General features: G+C 36.5%; 2 protein-coding genes across 4 annotated transcripts; both read right to left on the bottom strand.

Annotated features, from left to right (window-relative positions):
* Nucleotides 1–791: 791 nt before the first annotated feature.
* On the bottom strand, nt 792–7,143 carry susd4 (sushi domain containing 4). Of its 3 annotated transcripts, none has more exons than XM_026933717.3 (9): nt 6,844–7,137; nt 6,325–6,484; nt 5,775–5,975; nt 4,229–4,402; nt 3,788–3,976; nt 3,260–3,451; nt 2,784–2,928; nt 1,944–2,329; nt 792–1,829 (listed from the first exon to the last, which is right to left on the bottom strand). In XM_026933717.3, the coding sequence occupies exons 2-9, from the start codon at nt 6,440–6,442 to the stop codon at nt 1,792–1,794; spliced, it is 1,443 nt and encodes a 480-aa protein (XP_026789518.3). In that variant the 5' UTR covers nt 6,443–6,484; nt 6,844–7,137; the 3' UTR covers nt 792–1,791. The 3 variants fall into 3 exon arrangements, with proteins under 3 accessions (XP_026789518.3, XP_026789517.3, XP_026789519.3); XM_026933716.3 differs by having other exon boundaries at nt 794–1,829; nt 5,775–5,978; nt 6,844–7,044; XM_026933718.3 differs by lacking the exon at nt 792–1,829 and having other exon boundaries at nt 1,999–2,324; nt 5,775–5,978; nt 6,844–7,143.
* A 7,923-nt stretch (nt 7,144–15,066) lies between these two features.
* LOC113538799 (signal peptide, CUB and EGF-like domain-containing protein 2) lies at nt 15,067–16,581 on the bottom strand. The gene has a single exon (XM_026934189.3). The coding sequence runs from the start codon at nt 16,499–16,501 to the stop codon at nt 15,476–15,478; it is 1,026 nt and encodes a 341-aa protein (XP_026789990.3). The 5' UTR covers nt 16,502–16,581; the 3' UTR covers nt 15,067–15,475.
* Nucleotides 16,582–20,700: the final 4,119 nt, after the last annotated feature.

Here is a 20,700-nt window from a genome sequence, read left to right as displayed (position 1 = left end):
GTGAAAGTTTCTTTTTGAATTGCAGGCCTCCTCACATAAAGCAATACTCACTTTCTTTCTCAGCAAATAGATTGGTATCATTTAGTGCAAGCATCACTTAAGTACGAGGCCTGTATTTGAAGGCAAAATTGTGTGGGATAATAATTCATTTTATATATATTTTTTATACTTTCTTTAATGAGGATTCCTGCTCTTTTACAAAACTGTGTGCAAATGCTATTATTTAGTCAAATCATTTCTTTTGAGGCAAAAGTGATGATTTGCATGCAGTTTGCTCATAAGTGTCCTTAAGCTTCCCCTACATGTTAGTGACATTAGGCTCACAGCTCCTGTGCACTAAAGAATCTAAAGAAGAAAATGAGAAGAAGCTGATGACTACATTTTGGGAAATAATAATAATAATAATAATAATAATAATAATAATTTGGTTTGGCCAAAGATACCATTTTCACAGTCAATACATGAAAGTCAAAGTCAAAAGAACTAAAAGAAAGTCAAAGTCAGAAGAACTAAAAGAAGTACATGGACATTGCTCCATATGTGATTTTCTTTAAAAGGCCTATACCTAGACATAGGGGTCTTATGTCAGGGCAACAACTATAGATACAATATTATCATAAAAATGAAAAAAATAAATAAATAAATTTGAAATAGTAATATAAAAATTATTATAACTGGTCATTATGCTGTGGAAAATGGAACATCTGGAAAATTATGTGTGTTACTGGTCACAATAGTTACGCAAAATTAACTTTGTTTCTTAGATGTTCCTAAGAAGTAAAAAAATAAATAAATTCTAGGGGCCTATACTTGGGTGGCTTATACTTAGAATTTTTTTTTAAATCATCAGTGCCACGATTCTACCAGTTAGAAAACGATCATGGCTGCACTTTCATAGTAGCAGGATTAATGATCATTGACTCTATTCTCACCTAAAATGTGAAGAAACATGTTAATTAGAATATGTGCTAATTGGGTATATTTCCGTTCATAAACGCTACTGTTCTCCGAGACTCATGAACACGAGAGAGCAATAACAATACAATCTGTGTAGAGAAAAAAAAGAAACATAAGTCATTTGTGTTTTTTTGAAAAAAGGAAACACAGAATGGTGCCAGTAGAACCAGCTATTATTTATTAAAGTCAGGAAGACTTTGGTAGAACCGAATGTACTGTGGTCTTGCTTACACAAATAAAACAAATTACAAAATGATTTAAGAAAGGTTGGGTTTAATTTTTATACTTTTTGTACTTGTAAGCAGCAGACACATTAATGAAATCTTCTGTTTTGAACACATTTGTCAAATAATGTAATTTAAATATGATTTAAATGTAATTAAAATGTATCCTCAGTCATCTCTGAAATAGAATTTACAGATTTTTAATTTACCTCAAAGCAGTATATTTCATGGTCTCTTGTTATGTAGCATGTGAAGACTAGCCAGACACAGTTGACTGATTAAATGCAGAATTCGATTTTAATCCCTAGATGTAAAATGTGAATTTTTCTCCTTTGGTAACTGCCGTATTTGACCAACAATGTGAAATTCTTACTGAAACAAACTGGTTTAACTACAAATGCATAGTTTTTCCCCATGATCCAAGCATGAGGAACTAAACATATGATGTTATTATTGCCTTTATTGCCTTGTTAATGTGTTGAATGTTGGCTATAATAACAGCCCATCTGTAAGAGAGATGAATGGGCCTATGTTAAACCAATGTGGAGTGCTGAAACATTTAAATACAGCAGTGAGAAAATCCAAAATTGTACAGTGGATGTCCACAGTATCAGAAGTCCTCTTCACCACCGTCCATAAGAGGAATTTCTAGATACAAGGAGTCAGACAACATATAAACACAGTTATCAGTGCACACTTACATTCCCTAAGCTCCAATACATTAGGAATCTGTGTCAGCAGATGGCCAAAATGCCTACTTACCATCAGCAATATCTATGCTGGGACTCGTAGAAGCAGTTTCTTCCATGGAGGTGATCACATTGGTTTTCTCAGATACATTGCTCAACCCAACATCATGTGAAGAAGATGGATGCATAGCTTGTAGACACTCTGATGGCTCTGAGATACTGTCACATGTGTCAGCATCTCCAGTGTCCAATGGAGCATCATTCTGACTTTCTGTGGGCCCTGGATATGAAGGAGGGTCCTGCTCTTCTGAGGTCTGTGTGGATCCCGGACCAGCAGAGGGAAGCACACGTGGGGGCTGGTAGCATGAACCACTGACTGCCTCCTCGTAGGAAGGTAGAGGTATGGCAACTCCATCCACTATTATGATGTTTGGACCCCTGGCATCCTCTCGTTCTTCACTTAGAAAAGATTTTTTCCATTATTTTTATTTATACCATGGCTCTGTTTAATATTCAAATCGGATTGGTCAGTAAGTGTTGATTAATTTTCTATAGCAACAGCTTTGACAATAAATCTGCCTGTAATTCTCACAAGTTTATATTAATGCACTTGTTCTAATATATTATCATATATGTTATTATATGTTTTCTGTCACAGGAGAGTCTTCGGGACAGAGGACTTTATGCTTTCTGGTATGCTTTCTGGTATCTATATAACATGACAAGCTTTGTCTTATTAAGAGAGACAAAAGACAGCCTGGTGAGGAAACAACTATTTATAGCTGTAATAACGTTAGTGACAAGAGGAAATAACCTGTCTTCCAGACATTCCACAACATAATCGTAACTATAAATAAATTTTAATTTATTTTTAATCATTTGATCCCACATAAACCAGATGTAGCTGATGTACCTTGAATTCCGACTGCTCTTGCATTTGCAGTGGGACATCTTTGCAATGATGACTAGAAACAGGGCTAACAACACACTTGAGGTAGTGAATGCCACTGGTTTCCATGCATGCAGTAAAGATTCCTGAAAGCCAGGCCATGTGGTCTCTGAGGAAATAAAGACTAATGAGTTGCAGTCTTTACACAAGATTGATGCTCACTTACATTTCTAGCTGTCCTCTTTTCTGTAACATTTAGTTGTTCTCCTGATTGAAAACTGAATCATATCCATTAGACCAGGAGATTCTTCCTGCTAAGAAAGATCTCCTCAGGCCTGAATTGAGAACCCCTTATATTACGTTACAGTTAAAGACAATAGGTCAACTTATTTGATATATTGTTTTATTACTTTAAGCACAAGGGGTATGTTTTGTCTTTTAGAAGAGTCATTATTTGAATATACTGATAATGCTTTGCTTCAGAATTTCAGAAGACCTACCATCTCGAACACAGTAGATGTGCATCTGAGGAAACCACCGCCCATATTGACAGGTGATGTATTTGTAGTCATTCACTAGAGAATAGCCAGGATCACAGTAGAACTCCACTACAGTCCCATGGATATAGCGGTTACATGGCTGCGGATGGCATATGTAATCTCCATGCTCCACCATTGGAGGTAAGGGACATGCTGTAACACGATCATAGTTGAAAATAAGTAATGACATGTATTATAATAATTAATGGCAAGGTCCTTTCTATTGGACTGGTCTTAATTATGATTGAAATTAAGGCCATACACTACATATAAATAAATAGCCATAAACTAACAAATAACCCTATGACATTTACAGTACAGCAAAAATAATAACGTAATAGAATAATAAAATCTTATAGTAGAACAACTTGAGAAGCCAGCCAGGATGGCTGTGTTTAATATTCCATTGTTTTTTTCAAATGTGCAAGCAGTATCTGATATGTTACTTCTCTAATTAAAAATATAGCAGCATGGCGGCTTTTCAGTCACCTTCAACGTCAAGGCACCGGGGTGGCACATCCGACCATATGAGGCTATACATGCATTCCAGTAATTCTGCACCCTCCAGCTTATAACCTGGAAAACACTGGTAGTATACGATTGTTCCGATGGGCATGGAGAACTGTGTCTCAGAGATGTTCAAATAACTATGAGGAGGAATCAAAGGGCGCAGGCAGCCTGGAACAAGAACATAGACCGAGACAGCTTTGAACAAGAGATATACATCCAAATAAAACTAATCTATGGTCTCCATTTAAACATCTTGTAGTTTATGAGAATCATATTTTTCCATATATTTTTACTACTGAGAAGAACACAAATCTAAATGCTTTCTCTTCTAAATGTGTGGATATCTGGACACAAATTACCCAAGTGCACAAAATAGGACTCCCATTTTGGTAAGACGGTTACTGTCAGATTACATAATACCTTGACAGATGGGCTGATTGTCCCACGTTCCATCCTCTTGGCAAACTGATTCCATGCTGTCTGTGTCAGGATAGCGGATCTGAAATCCCTCATGACATCTAATAATAAGGTTATCCCCTGGCCTGTAGGTCTTATTAGCAACATCAGCATCCTCAATATATGGAGGAAGACATTCTATGAAGAAAACATGCAAGTGCTGGTTATTAAACACGTCTTTTCATTGTTAAGTCAGTAGGAATTGCACAGATTTGCAATTGCACAAGCAATCTTTTGGTTTGAAGAGTGAAAATAATGCAGTGTTAATGGTTAGTAGCTGAGTCAGTTTGTGTAGCTTTTCTTAAGACTTTATTCACTGAATATCATGTATGTAATCGGCTGTGAAATCAAATGGGTATTCCATTAAAAGTGTCAATATACTTATCATCCATAAACAAACAAATAATAAACAGTGGCTAAAAAGGTTAACAAATTGCCTTTTAATGCAGTAACAATATAATTTCATAGACAAAAATAGCCTTCATTTCAAGCTTGTAGTGCACAGATACACAGTAGAAGTTAAAAATAACTCTGTGCTGCTGTTGTTAATCTCTCATATGTTATAACTAGAACAATATAACTTATATGAGACTAAAGAAAACTGAGGATCAAAATACATTTTCTCAAGTTATTAATGGCTCTTGGTCCTTATGTACATTTTAATCAGTGAACCTGGAGACTAGGACTTAAAAACTTCCTATAACTTGATTGCAAATGTAATCAGTGAAATATAATCAATGAAGTTATTAGTCTAAATGTCTGAACATAACTCAGTAGTTTTTTAAAAAAAAAAAAAATTAACTTTTATAGTGTTATTTTTTTTTTGTTAAGCTTGAATCAACATTGTACATGTTACTTTTCAACACAGGTTGCAGCCTAAAATATCAGGGAACTAATCAATAAATATTGGAATATCAGTATGTACACTCACTGGTCATTTTAATAAGAATACCTGTACACCTGCTCACATCACAGGATGTTTTTCACATCACTCTGTGTAAAACTCTAGAGACAGTTGTGTGTGAAAGTCCCAGTAGATCAGCAGTTTCTGAAACACTCAAACCACTACCAACTACCAACATCCATGCCATGATCAAAGTCACAGAGATCACACTTTTTCTTCATCCTGATGTTTGATGTGAACATACCTGAAGCTCTTGACCTGTATCTACATGATTCTTTTGCACTGCGCTGCTGCCACATGATTAGATAACTGCATGAATGTGCAGCTGTACGTTTAAAGTGGATGGTGAGTGTATGTTTCTTTTCCCTGCTGAAAAATCCAGGTTAGTCTGAACAGCTACAAACTGCCAAAACACAGGCTGACCTGGTTAAGCTGGTAGACCATCAATTATTGTTAAATTTATTCAAATAGCTCAGCCTGTGCTTTGGTAACTGGTAGCTGGTTAGACTGGTTAGAGCTGGATCTTAAGGTAGCAAAAGTAGTATTAATATTACTATTATCATTACTATTGTTTTAACTCTATTTGCTTAATTGACTTTTACTCACCGTCTGGAAGGCACACTGGTTTAAGGCTTGGTCTCCATCCTAATGATCCGTTCTGGAATAAAACGCAGGTGATCTTTGATGCTCCTTTTAGTCTGTATCCCTCTAAACAAGAAAATCTGGCCACAGCGTTCGCAAAGAACACACCAGAACTTGGTGTTCTGTTTCCATGCTCGGGAACACCCGGGTCTCTACAAAACTGCTCTGCTGAAAAATCACACACAACAGTGACTAGACAACTGATTTATTGTATAAGTGTTTGTTGTATTTCTTGTATAGACAGCTGCTTTATTGTAGGTGTTTCATGATCAAAGGTGAACCTGAAACACTGCATGACTAAGGAGCAGTAGCCTATACGATGCAGACAAACAAGCAGGTAGCTTCATCATTTAGTAGACTATAATCATTTGTTTGAATGTAAAGAAACCTCTGTATTGTCTATGCATTGTATGATTATCACCACTCGAGCACTACTCCTAGTTTGAAGGTGTACAGCAGGCACTTTGTAAGTCCCTAGCTGAGTGCGTTGCATTGAGTGGAGAAAGCCTTTTACCTATGGCAGGCTCTGCGAAGGCGGTGACCAGCTGAAGAGGAAAGATGCTGAGTATCACAAGAAACTGGCCGGAGATCGCAGTACGGACAAACAGAGACGTCTTTCTGTCTCCCTTCATGATGATTCATCTTTCAGGTCCGATTAATCGGATATTAGTGCTCTGAAACGGATGACGATAAGAACAATGAGCGGGGAAAGCGTTAATGTCGGAAATCCGCTGGGAGTCGGCTAATCACTCCGTTACAGCACTGCCTTTCCATAGCGCACAAAGACAGCAAGTAAAGCGCCATAGTACGCCTTAAATGCCCAAAGTCTCGTATAGCAGGGTCTCATAATAAATTTAAAAGGCATTTTGGCATGTTTGTAGCTCAAGCCTGGACAGCGCGTTGTGCTGTTATTCTTCTCATTAGCCGTAGCATAGTGTGTGATGAAAAACGCGTCAGCTTGCTGAGACAGGCTCGAGCTCAGAGACAAGAACATTACACACACAGGCTTCTTCCTAAGAAACAGAGCACTTACCCAGCACTGGCATGCTTCAAAACCCACTTCACTTTCACTGTCGTTGATAATCATTGATTAAAAAGGCTATTCACCTTTTAATTATGCGCCCATACCCCCCTTTTGAATTTCTTTAAAAGAAAAAGAGGCTGAGAATTGTTCTGTTCGGACAGGTGACACTTCCTCATGACAAGGGCATGAGCTACTGTACAGGTCAAAGTACATACCATTCACATGGCCTATAAAACCCCATAACACATTTACCACTTTTTAATACATAACTAGAATACCAATAAGCATGCAGGGTGAATTTGGGTATCTTGGGACAAATTAGGACAGTTTAATTTTGCAGCATTTATTTTCTTACCTGATAAGTCAGAGTCAAAACTTATTTTACAAAGCCCTTGCAGTGGAAGTGCCTGATAGAAATAACATGATTGATGTGACATCATGTAGGGAAGTGGGCTCAGCATCAGACAGGAAGCTGACCTAAAAAATCTTGAAGTGGGAAAAATGACATATGCTTTGTCTAGGTTTTAATAAGCTTACAAAATTGTCATGACTAATCCCACATATTTATGATGCATACAATGCTGTGAAAAGGTATTTGCCCCCCCCCATTTCCTCTAATTTGTCCCACTGAATGGTTTCATATCCTCATACATGAACATGAGGAGAACAAGGATTTTTAAATGATCATTTTTAATTTATTGAAGAAAAAAAAGGTTATGCAACACCTATATCAGCCTTGTGAAAAAGTAACTGCCATCCCTAAAATTAATACCTGGTTGTGCCACCTTTAATAGCAACAGTAGATTTAATACAATAGCATATGAAGGCCCTTGAGCATGTCCTGCCACAGTATCTCAGTGGGGTTCAGTACTTTGACTAGGCAACTCCAAAACCTCCAAAAGGTTTGTTTCCTTTGAGCCTTTCAGAGATGGATTGCTCTTGTGCTTCAGATTGTTGTCTTACAGCATAACCCAAATGCACTTGAGCTTCAGATTATGGACTACTGATATTGTCCTTCAGGATTTTCTGGTAGAGATCAGAATTCATGGTTCCATCAATTATGGCAAGTTGCCCAGGCCCTGAAGCAGCAAAGCATCCCCACACCTTCACACTACCACCACCATGTCTGACTGTTGGTATGATGTTGTATGATGAATGCTGTGTTAGGTCATAGCCAGATATAATGGGACCCACATGTTTCAAAATGTTCCGCTTTCAACTCAATCCACAGAAAATTATCCCAGAAGAATTGGGGGTCATCATTTGGATCATGGATACCATTAGACTCTTTCTAATGTTGGAATCATGAACGCTGACCTTATCCGGGGCTGGAGAGGCCTGCAGTTCCTTAGACATTTGGGTCTATTCTTTATCTATTCTTTTGTGACTTTTTGGATATGTCATCGATGTGCTCTTGGAGGAATGTTGGTAGGCCAGCCACTTCCGAGATGATTCACTGAGGTTCCAAGTTTTCTGCATTTAGAGAAAATGGCAGTCACTCTAGTTTGCTGGAGTCCCAGATCCTTAGAAATGGCTTTGTAACCGCTTCCAGACTGATATATTTTAAGCCTAACTTTCTCGCTCATCTCTTCCATAATTTCTTTTGAACGCAGCATAGTGCGCTCCTTGTCGAGACCTTTAACCTACTTCACATCGCTGGAACAGGTCTATTTAAGTGATGTTTAATTGAACAATTATCAATTAAATTTGATTAATTGGCTGATTGAGTAACTAAGTGGGCAATTACTTTTTCACATAGGGCCAGCTGGTGTTGGTTAACTTTTTTCCTTCATTAAATGAAATGATCATTTGCAAACTGTATTTGTGTTTACTCAGGTTGTCTATGTCTTATTTTTAAATTTAGTTTGAAGACCTGAAACATTTAATTGTGATAAATATGCAAAAATAGATGTACTACTGTAACATGTGCATATATTTATAATTTAACCATGTTTAACAGAATAGAGAAGGTATATTAAAAAGTCTCCTGGCTGTAAAAGTTTTGCGAACCCCTGCTAAAGTGAATTATTTACATTAACTTTACCAAGCCTGCTAAAGTTGTGTTATTTTGGCCAGGTGAGAAAATAAACACGTAGTCCAACCAAAAGCAAGAGGTAGCCTGCTAAGCGTATGAATACAGCATCTGTGCTTACCACACTGATTAGAGTTCACAATAAAAGTTTTACTCATTTATTACCATCCTAGCACTCGTCTTCCAGACAGATGTAAGCTATTTAACTAATAATGATCTTAACTTTTCAAATTACAAAGATTTCCACCAATGCCTTCATTAACTCTTTCATGCCCAGTTACCAAAATTGCTCTTCACATGTGACTCTGCTCCCAGTGATTACTGAACTTGTTCACAGGTGCTACTTTTTAGCTTTTTTGATTTTATATGACTGTGTATAGAAAGTAAATAAATAAGTTTTAGCTTTTAGTCAATCTGCCGTCTCTTTGTAAGTTTAATTATTTATATCTGGAAGTGGAAATCATTTTGCTCTATTTTACCATTAGCTAGCTTTCCAATTATATAGTTAGCTAAATACCATAATTGGCTAGCTAACTGCTACCTGAAACTTAAAAGGCATGCAGTATTGGAAGATGCATAGCAGCAGCAGTGGTTTGACTCAACCACTTCAACTGTTGTGACTAACTGACTCAAATTGATTGTGTACCCATTCTGTGTTTTAAAAATGTCATAAATTAGTTAGTTCAGGTCAGCTAACATTAGATGACGTGTTACCACTGAAAGTTGCAGTGCCTACAAGGCAATGTGACAGTTCAGTTACTTATTAAGTCTTTCACAATCAACAAAAATCTTCAAGATTTCACAAGATCTCACTTTATAAAGGGAGTCTTATACTAACTGAAATAATTAGTAGCACTCTTTCCATGTAACTAGGTTAACTTATATTAATATAGTTATGATCAACTCACACTGCATACATGCTATTAATGTGGCCCACGTAGTTTCTGTTATTCCGTTCTTGCTTAAAACTCTAACGTAAGTCTGTTTTTTTTTTATAAAGCCACCACCACAGTATGACTAATAAATCCTTGATACAGACAAGAATATGCTGAACAAGAGTGATGAATTTCCAAAATGAATTTTTCTTTCACAGGCACATTGAAATTCATTAAGTGTTTGTCTTAATTGGTTAATTTTATGATTATAACACCACATTATTGTTTGGCATTAAAATGGCATCCTGGGATTTTTTGTTTACAGCTCATAAGAAAGCCTACTGATCGTATATAAAATGTTAAACCAACATGGAAGGATCCTCCTGCATTTTCTCTGTTTAGATACCCATGCATTTTTGATAGTTAAGTGCATATAGTATACTTGAATTTTGTACTTTAAAAGTATTTATCTCATGGGTCACTTTATCTTTGTTTCTCAATAAAGTATCTTTTACTGTTATTTAAATATGTTGTTTGAGTATATAACACTGTCCATCATTAGTCCTTTAGTGACTTAAATATTACCACACATTTTTTTATCACTGTATAATTGTTCAGCATAAATAAATATGCAATTTATGTGTAAATAGGTTTAATTTGACAATCATTTTTAGCAATAAATGTTTACATTGGTATGATATAATAAATGTAAAAAATCGAAAATATTAACTTATCATGTAATGTAAATAGACTGAAAATAAAATAATGTCACCCAAGAAGTTATTACTTGTCATGAAGAATAGCCTACAGGTTTTACAGCTGTAACTGTGTCTCTTGAACTGTGGCATCGTCTGGAGCATCGCTAACTTTTAGAAGATCAGATTTGCATTTTCGCAAATATTACAGAAGTCTTATCAACGCAGATATGGTCAGCAGGATAAACTTTATAAGACCAACATACTCAGCTGGAGTCGCCAAATCCGCACAACACGTATACAGTCAAAGAACCAACATCCACTGCTTAGTAGCCACTGAACAATGACATGCAGATTAAATGCAACTTTGTTTTATTTCCACAAAATGGAAATCTGGTCACTATTATGTGATAAAAAGTTTTGCTTTTCATTAAGAACTGGTTTGGGAATGTTTACACAGGTTTTCCACTCACCCCAAATGTAGCTGATCAGCCAAACTATGTTTGGTGTGAGTGTTTAGTTTTGCACTAGAGCTGAAAGCCTAACAGCTCACAGCATAGCTTTTGCTGTCCAATTAGCATGCCTGCTGAATTCTATTTATAAAATGACATTTTTCATATAAATCTCTACACTCAGTGGTCACTATATCAGGTATACTATTTTATAGGGGTGAGGATGGAAATCCTAGACTCCCCACAAAAGCTTACTTTGAACTCCCAACCAATTCATTTCAACAGTCTGTGCTTTAGGCCTCCTGTCTATTTCTGAATCCCCTGCCTCATACAAACCCAACACACATGCTTTCATTATATGCATTAGTTCATACACATCTGGGCTCCTGAGTGGCACAACTGAAAAGTGCCCTTTTCTCAGGAGAGTGTGAGTTTGAATCCTGACAGAGCATCTGTGAGCTCATGTATGCAGATGAGGGCAGATAGCACTTTCCTCCGAGTGTGTTACGCTGCCCTGTCAGGCTGCATGAGTCGCATTTTGCAAAGATGAGGAGGCTGGCTTCACTTGCCAAGTGTTTTCCCCACCAAGTTGGTAGCTGCTGTGTGATCGGGGGAGAGTTAGCTTGTAGGTGGGAATTGGCAAGACCAAACTAGGTCTTTGGGAGAAAATATGGAAAATTTGTCATACAATAAGTCATACATATTTGCAATAAAAATGTCATACACGTAAATATTTGTGAGTTTGCTTTTATACACAAATGCACAGAGTATTCAGAGAGCATCTGCCCCTATGTCAGAAAAATAAAAGCTCATAAAAGACAAAAAATAGGAAACAATGCAACTTACAATTGATCGACTAATTCAGCAGTTCAGTATTAGTGCAACTGTGTGGATTACAATTTACTATAGACTAGAAAAGAAGGAAAAGATGGTAAGGGTACAGAGCAGGTGGACTTAATAAAATGCATAAGCTGTCTCATGATGATTTATGTGTTCTGGGTTACTGAGCAGTTAGTCCAGTGGGGAAGGTGGAGCACCACCATTTATATCAGCTGTTTAACAACAAAGTCCTTATTTACAACTCCAAACATTGTAAATTTCAATGGCCTTTTTTGTGTGACCAACAATATAAGAAATGTTACTTAGCAATGTATGTACTGTTCACAGGTTATTGACATTGAGCAGCTGAGACAGAAAATAATATTTAAAAGACAAAATGAGCCAAGCACACAGAGTTTCATATCACAAAAAAGCAGTATGGTTCCACTTTAGGTAATCATTAAAACAGGTCATTTTTTACCCTGAACAGAGCATAGAGTTAAAATTTATTTCCAATGAAGTAAAACACACTAACATTAATCTACTCAGAGATGCAGGAAGGCACTGAGACACAAAAATGTATAGATTTTTACTTAATATACTATGTTCATATAATTTTAGAGACTGATATCTAAGTTTATTTTTTTAATCCCATGTTCTGCTGCAACTTTAAGAGATTAATTATAAAATGTAACATTTTTGTAGTGGTTTTCTGCTGTGACTTATTTAATCTGTTTATATTAATTTTTTTAGAAAAGACTGCTTATGAATTTTGAAAATACTGAAGATTTTCTAAACCCAGTTATTGTTGTTACTGCTATAAGAAATGAATTACAAAATGTTACTTAGGCCAATATCTTAATATGTAGTCATTTTTACTTAGTCTAATTCACACAATATTAGAATATGTTGATTTTCAAAAAATCTTCTTACTGAAATTTATTATTTATTGATGCCATGAATAAGAATGCTCAAGTAATGGTTTTAAATGTGTCAAAGAGGATGAAATGAAAGTCCCGCATATGTGTCTCACATTCCTAAACATGCTGCCCCAAGCATCTTTAAAATAATTTTCACCAGAATTGACAAAAGTGTAAACCATGCTTCTTTAAAATAAAATACAAAGATTTTTCCTTCACATTTAGATAAAACTTTCAGAAATGTGTTAGGTGCTGGGGTATTTGTTTTATTAATGGAAAGAAAGCTCAGACAATGTTAAAAATCAAAAACTGTCCTATTATATCTGAATTCACTCTAATTTGCAGTTATTCACTCTATATGCAGTACGCACAAGTTACTCTTACAGCATCAGCTGCAAAACTCTTTTTATTTGTTTACTTGTCTGTTTGATCTATAATCACTCATTCTGGCCTAGAATCTGAGGCCTGTGTAATCCCCTGAAAATGCAAGCCCTGTGAGTAGAGGAGCTATTTCGTGTGTAAGTAACAGACCTATGGCATACCCAACCACATTTATTGTACATCTGAATTATTGAATATAGTCTAGTCTTAAAGACCACTTAAAGTTTTGATACACATTGTAAATATCTGAACTGAATGAATAAATAAGATATTCATAGAAAATAAAATGCTTATTTATTATTATTGCCTGGGCTTTGTGGACAATTTTTTTTTTTATAAAGATGAGTTCTGTGAGTGGAAAGTTCAGAAATTAAAAAAAGATCTATGTCTCTAGATCTAGTATAAATACCACATTATTAGCACTCCTCTAACCACCTGGTGGAAAACAAACAAATTCTGCAATCACAGTTTCTCTCCATCTGATAATACCTCACTATGGAATAATCCCATGTTTTTAATTAACACTAACACTTTCAAGTTTTCGACATGGAATCAGAGGGGAGTAAGCAGCCTGGGACAGTTATTCAACATGGCTTGTTCATGACCCTCGACAACATGAAAATAAAATACTATACTACTGTAGGTCACTGTCACTGTGACTCACACACACTCACGCTCACACTCTCACTCACACTCTCACTCTCACCTATTCTCACTCACTCACTCACTTTCAGTAACTGCTTTATCCTTGATACTGGGGAGGAGCCCCCATTTGCTCTCGGAACTGCTTTGGCACTTTGTGGCCATTGACATACACTGAATTCATTGTCATTTCTGTGGAACCAGTTTGGGTTGTGCTGTGCAACATGATGCACTGTCAAGCTGGAAGTGGCCTTGGAGGGTGATATATGTGGTTGGCAGCAATATGCGGATGGGCTGAGGCATTTGTATGCCACTCCACTGGTGCTGAGCAGATGGGAGGGTACTCACCACACCATTGCATCGTCACCTCTGACATGGACTGTTGACACAGTCAGGGTGTGCCCATGGAGTGCTGCTGGTGCCAGGCTCTGACCTTGCCACCAGTATGTTGCAGCGGGAGTTGGGATGCACTACTGGGATGCAATGAGTTATTGATTGAATTGCTGAAGCCTGTCGGATGGGTCAGCCCAGTAATGTACCTCTGCAAGCTCAATAATCTTTGTGCCACTCTGGGTGAACTCGGGGGTCTGTTGTGTGTGGAGCTCCCAGCAAGTCAGCAGTTTCTGAGGTGATCAGTAGGATCACTTTATCCCCCAACACTGATGTTTTATGTGAACATTAACTGATATTTTCGACTGGTATCTGCATGATTTTATGCCTTATACTGCTACCACGACATGCCCCATGCCTATTGGATAACTGCATAAATAAGCACGTATATTGGTATACAGTATATTGTTCTTGGTGGAGTGGCTGGTGAGGGGAAAATATGTATTTATTAATATTTAGCAAATATGCATGCATATAGGTGTATAGTGTGTGTGTGTGTATTTCTTTCCCAAGTATTTATTTTACACTGCTGTAAAATTTATTAGTAATTACATGCAAATATGCATAAAAATAATAAAAATAATGGTGTTTATGACACAGATAGCGGAGAGAAAAAAGGCAAATTAAAATGCAATGTTCAAAGAGAATTTCATGCTTGCTAACTCTCATTCTCTCTACCAGCTCAAAGAGAAGAAAAACACATTATGACCTAAGTAAGGCAATTTGACAGTTCAGTTACCAACTGAAGTCTTTTGCAATCAGTAGAAATCCACATTACTTTATAAAGTGAATCTTATACTAAATAGCACGCTTCTCATTTAACTAGGGATCATCTTGTACTGGATGTATGGTATTAATGTGGCCCATGTGCTTTCTGTTATTCTGTTCTTGCTTAAAACCCTAACGTAAGTCTGTTTTTTATATAAAGCCACCACCTCAGTATGACTAATAAATCCTTGATACAGACAAGAATATGGTGAACAAGAGAGATGAATTTTCAAAATGAATTTTGCTCTCACAGGCACATTGAAATTCATTCAGTGTTTGTCTTTATTGTTTATAGTTTTACTACTACAACACCTCATTATTGTTTGGCATAAAAATGGCATCCTGGACTTTTTTGTTTACAGCTTATAAGAAAGCTTATTTATTGTATATAAAATGTTAAAACCAAATATGATGTCTGAGTACTTAGGTATATACCACTGTCCATCATTAGTCCTTTCATTATGACTTAAATATTAGGTATAATATTATATAATATGTGTAAATAGGTTTAATTTGATCATCGTTTTTAGCATTACATGTTTACATTGGTATCAGCTCATAAATGTAAGAAATTAATAACATTACTTCAACATGTATCTTAAACTGTCTAAAATTAAAACAATGTCACCCAAGATGTTATTCCTGGTCGTGAAGACAAGAAGTAGTTTTACAGGTGTAACTGTGCCTCTTGAACTGTGGTGTCGTCTGGAGCATCGCTATTTTTTAGAAGTACATCAGATTTGCTTTTTCGCAAATAATACAGAAGTCCAATCAGAGCAGATATTGCCAGAATGATAAACAGTGTAAGACCAATATACTCTGCTGGAGTGGCAAAAGCCGCATGACTCAGCGTGTAATTTACAGATGGTGTACCAAGCATGGCAGTTAATGGAGTTGGTTTTATAAGAGGAACACATTTAGATTTGTTTACCAGCATGAACCCTTCGTGGCAAGAGCACTTGTATCTTCCGAATGTATTCCTGCATTTTTGCGCACAGTTGTGGTGATTCGACTTGCACTCGTCTAAATCTGTGCACTGTTTCTCGTCTTTGATGAAGCCTTCAGGACACTCACATGTGGGGCAAAGCTGTGGGCACGTGGCAGAGTTGCAGTAGTACTCACAACGTTCAGGATGTTTCCTGCTTGGCCTGAACCTCGGAAGGCAGGAACACATGTGGCCTCCAGGAACATTTTTACACCGGTGTTCGCATGGAGCAAGTGAACAGTCTTTCTTATTCAGAATTTGCACTTCAGACGGTGTATCCTCCCAGCAGTTTTCCCACTGAATGCCGTCACACAAAAAGCCGTCGGCCTGTTCCTCGCACGGCCGCTCAAACTTCCTGTTACTAGAAACCCACATGCACTGTGAGGAACACGCCACATCTTCCCCTCCTCTGTTCAGAGTCTCAGAATCACGTTGAGAATTTCTGCTACTGCTTAAACATTTACCTTCTGCCCCAATCCAGAAGTGTCCTGTTGTGTTGAAAAGCAAACTGTCAATAATTTTACTCGATGGCGTTAGTAATTTACCTCCATTTTCCATGCAGATCTTCTGGGCAGTTTTGAAGTCAGCTTGCATGTTATGAATACTTATGCAAGTTCTTAAATCTTCTTTGCATGCACACCGTAGTGTATGTCCCACATGGACGGAGATTAAAATAATAAAGGAGATGACAGGTCTGTAGGAATCCATTCTCCAGCAAATTCTTTATCTTATACAGACTGATCTCGTGTGTGAGCCAAAATGCTGGGATGAAAGCTTTAAGCACTAGTGGCTTAACAATTGTCAAAAGAGGAAGGAAACCCCTCCTAGATGTACTTATGTCATTTCTGGCTCAGCCTTTCCTCAGTGGAATACGGTCACTCTAAAATCTTTCTCCCCATATGTGAGTTTGTGTATGCAGATAGCACTGTGTGTTACACTGCCCTGTAAGGCTCCATAAGCAGCAATTCAAAAAGAGGCAGAGGTTGGCTTCATCCCCCCAGTAAGTAGCAGTCACATAATGGAGGAGAGTTAGCGAGTGGGTGGAAATTGTGTACTGACTAAATTGGGGAGAATATGGGGAAAAAAAAGTCGTACACGTAAATATTTGTCAGTTTACTGTTTAGACACATGCATAAAATATTTAGACGGCATCTGCATCCTATTTTAGAAAAAGCTGCTTGTAAAAGAGGAAGCAATGCAAGTTTCCTTTGATTAACTAATTCAATAGTTCAATATTAGTGCTTTATCTGTGTGGATTACATTTTACAATAGACTGGAAAAGACAGTAAGGCTACTGAATAGGTGGACTTTATAAAATGCATATACTGTCTCATGATGATTTATGTGTTCTGGGCTACTGAGCAGTTAGACCATTGCGGCAGGGGAAGCACCACCATTTATATAAACTGTATAATAAATGTTGATCATCATAAAGTCCTCAGTCACAACTCCATACATTTTAAATTACATTGAAATACTAATTACATTTTTTGAGTGACCAATGATATAGGAAATATTACCTAGCAATGTACATACTGTTCATGGGTTATTAACATGGGCAGCTGAGACAAAAAACAAACAAACAAGATATTTAAAGAGACTGTCTTAAAATGCTGTTTTTAGGGATCAGTAAAGACACACAAAACAACTAATTTAGGGAACAGTAAAGACATACAAAACCACTTTTCATGCCTAGAGATGCTCTTAACAGCAGGTGTATGTAATCAGGTATAAGTGCTAATAAGAAAGAGACATTACAGATGTAACAGACTGAATTCACTTATTTGTTTTATTTTTGTAAGAAGCAGTTACTATCAATTGATATTTCACTTCTTATTATTTTGCAATCTGATTTATTCTTGAGTCAAAATAACCTGAACCATACCTGTGTAGTATAAATATGAAGACAGGTTATAGGGGATGCACCAAAAAGTAAATTTGTACTTTTCATGTTGAAAATGAGCCAAGCACACAAAGTTTCACATCATAAAAAAAAAGAAAAAAAAAATTGAGTATGGTTCCACTTTAAGTAATGGATCATTTTGCCCAAACGGAACACAAGAGTTAAAAGGGTTTTCCAATGAACTAAAACACACTAACATGCATCTAATCTACTCTTTCCCTCTTATGACTATGATCCATTTATTGCAAAGTAGAATGGCACTAAGAAAACAGATAGAGATGCATGGAGGTATCGAGACACAGAGTACAGACAAAAATGTTTAGATGTTTCATACAGTGGATATAAAAAAATATACACACCTCTGTTAACTGTAGAAACTGCAGGTTTCTGTGATGTAAAAAAAAAATTAATCCAAGATAAGTCTGTCAGATATTTTTCCTACCTTTAACGTGATATAGCAACCAACAAAATTCCAGTGAAAAACAAATAGAAGCGTTTTATAATTACTCATGTTCAGTAGTAATTATCATAAACCTGTTATCAATGAAGTGATTCTGATCCTAATCGTCGATACTTTTTGACACGAACTCAGCATTTTCTGAGGTGCTTGGACCAGCCCAGCTGTGCTGTGGATGGAGTCAGTGGGATCACTTTCTCCTCAACACCGAAGTCTTATTTGAACAATAACTGAGGTTTTAAACTGGTATCTGCATGATTTTCTGCCTTGTGGTGCTGCCACATGACATGACCCACAGCTATTTGGATAACTGCATAAATAAGCAGGTATATATATTGGTATATATTGTTCTTGTTGGAGTGGCTGGTGAGGGGAAAATATATATTTATGAATATTTGGTGAATATGTAGGCATATAGGTGTGTGTTTCAAAAGTATTTATTTTTATACTGCTATAAAATGGTGCTTCATTTATGGATAAGTATATGTACCTATGGACAATATGCAAAAAAAAGAATGTTTATGACACAGAGGTTAAAATCAGAGAGAAAAAAGACAAATCAAAATGCAACTTCCAAAGAGAAATTCACACTTGCTGGTTCTCTCTCTATCAGCTCAAAGAGATGAAAAACACATCAGGACCTTCAGTTCTGTGAGCACACCATCATCTGTGTTCTTTTCTCTGCATCAAAAGTAGCACTATAATGCTCCCTAACATGACCTCCATCATTTAAAATCATTTTCTCACTTATTAGTCTGTTAACTGAAACTGAATCAGAATGAAATTAATTCTTTTGCTCCATTTGATATTTGGTTTGATTTCACATTGCAGGGAATTAAACATAGTAAAAAGAAAAGAAAAAAAAAGTCTGGGGAAAAAAGATCTATATCTATAATAAAAGACAAATTATTATTGCACACATTTAAAAATTGTGCCCAATATTTGAATAATTTATGTTCAGAAAATAAATCTGTACCGAGGGTGTCTGTGGATTTTCGTTTGTTTATTTGTTTGTTTAACAGTTATAGGGCTACAAAAAGGTCCCTGGCTGTAAAAGGTTTGAGAACCTCTGCTATGGTCAACTATTTGCAGTAAATTTAGCTAGCAAGCCGGTTAGCAAGCTAATGTTGTGTTATTTTGGGTAGGGGAGAAAATGAACATGTCAAAACAAAAGCAAGAGGTAGTCTGATAAGTATAAATACAGCATTTGGACTGAGCACACTGATTAGAGTTCACCATAAAATAGTTTTACTCCTTTAATACCATCCTGTCGCTTGGCTTAGACAGATGTAATCTACTATGAGTTTAACCTTTCAGATTACAAACATTTTCACAAATGCCTTCATTAACTTTTTCTTGTCCAGTCACCAGAAGGGCTCTTCACATGTGATTTTTTGAAGAGCCCTTTGTGATTTTGATTTTGTTCCCAGTGGATTCATAAGCAACTCATTACTACTTTTTACCTTGCAGATGACTTTGTATGACTGTGTATAGAAAGTAAATAAATACTTTTTAGCCTAGTCAAGCTGTCTTTAGGCAATCTGTCTTCTCATCCAAAATAACTAAACTGAATCAATTTGAATAAAGCTGAATCAATTTGGATCTGTTTTAACAGGTAATCTTTAGCTAGCTTTCCATTAACAGAGTTGGCTAAACAACATAATTGGCAAACTACATTGGCACCTGAGCCAGCTAGCTAACTGCTACCTGAAACTTAGCAATGGCATGCAGTTTTGGAAGATCAGCATCATCAGTGGTGGTTTGAAATCAGTGACTGATTGACTCAAATTGTGTACATATCTTGTGGCAATGTGACAGTTCAGTTACCAAATGAAGTCTTTTGCAATTAGCAGAAATCCACAAGATTTCACAAGATCCACAAGATGTCACATAATGTGGAATAATCACAAGATCCACATTATTTTATAAAGTGAGACTTATACTAACTTAAATAAATACTTGTACTCTTTTCATTTAACAAGGTTAATTAATATTAGCATAGTTTCCCTGGTGGCCTGATGGTTAAGGCTCCTCTGTGCTCACCGCCGTGGCCCAGGTTTGATCCCTGGGCAGGGAACCAACCCGGCCACTGGGAGTGTACTCTCAGTGCTGGTCCCAAGCCTGGATAAAATGGGAGGGTTGTGTCAGGAACAGCATCTGGCATAAAACCTGTGCTAAATCAAATGTGCAAACCAGTGATTGAGCAGCTGAAAGAAAAACCTCTACAACTAATATTAACATAGTCACTGAATGTATGGTACTAATGTGGCCCAAGTAGTTTCAGTTATTCCATTCTTGCTTAAATGCCTGATGTAAATCTGGATTTCATTTAAAGTCACCATCACAGTATGATTAATTAAACCTTGATACAGACAAGAATATATATACATATATATATATATATATATATATATATATATATATATATATATATATATATAACTCATTATTGTTTGGCATAAAATTGGCATTCTGGATCCCCCTGCACATTTTCATACCCAAGTATTTTGATAGTTAAGTACACATAATATAAGATACTTTGAACAC

This window comes from Pangasianodon hypophthalmus, chromosome 10 (genome assembly GCF_027358585.1).
Source record: "Pangasianodon hypophthalmus isolate fPanHyp1 chromosome 10, fPanHyp1.pri, whole genome shotgun sequence".
Taxonomy (NCBI): Eukaryota; Metazoa; Chordata; class Actinopteri; order Siluriformes; family Pangasiidae; genus Pangasianodon; species Pangasianodon hypophthalmus.
This window is presented reverse-complemented; position numbering and strand designations above follow the sequence as displayed.

Excerpts from the sequence above, each read along its gene's own strand:
- LOC113538799 (XM_026934189.3), bottom strand. The coding sequence starts at position 16,501 with ATGGATTCCTACAGACCTGTCATCTCCTTTATTATTTTAATCTCCGTC.
- susd4 (XM_026933716.3), bottom strand. The coding sequence starts at position 6,442 with ATGAAGGGAGACAGAAAGACGTCTCTGTTTGTCCGTACTGCGATCTCC. Across the intron at positions 3,452-3,787 it reads CCGGTGCCTTGACGTTGAAG|CATGTCCCTTACCTCCAATG; the intron begins GTGACTGAAAAG and ends ATCGTGTTACAG. Across the intron at positions 2,330-2,783 it reads AAGAGCAGTCGGAATTCAAG|TGAAGAACGAGAGGATGCCA; the intron begins GTACATCAGCTA and ends ATCTTTTCTAAG.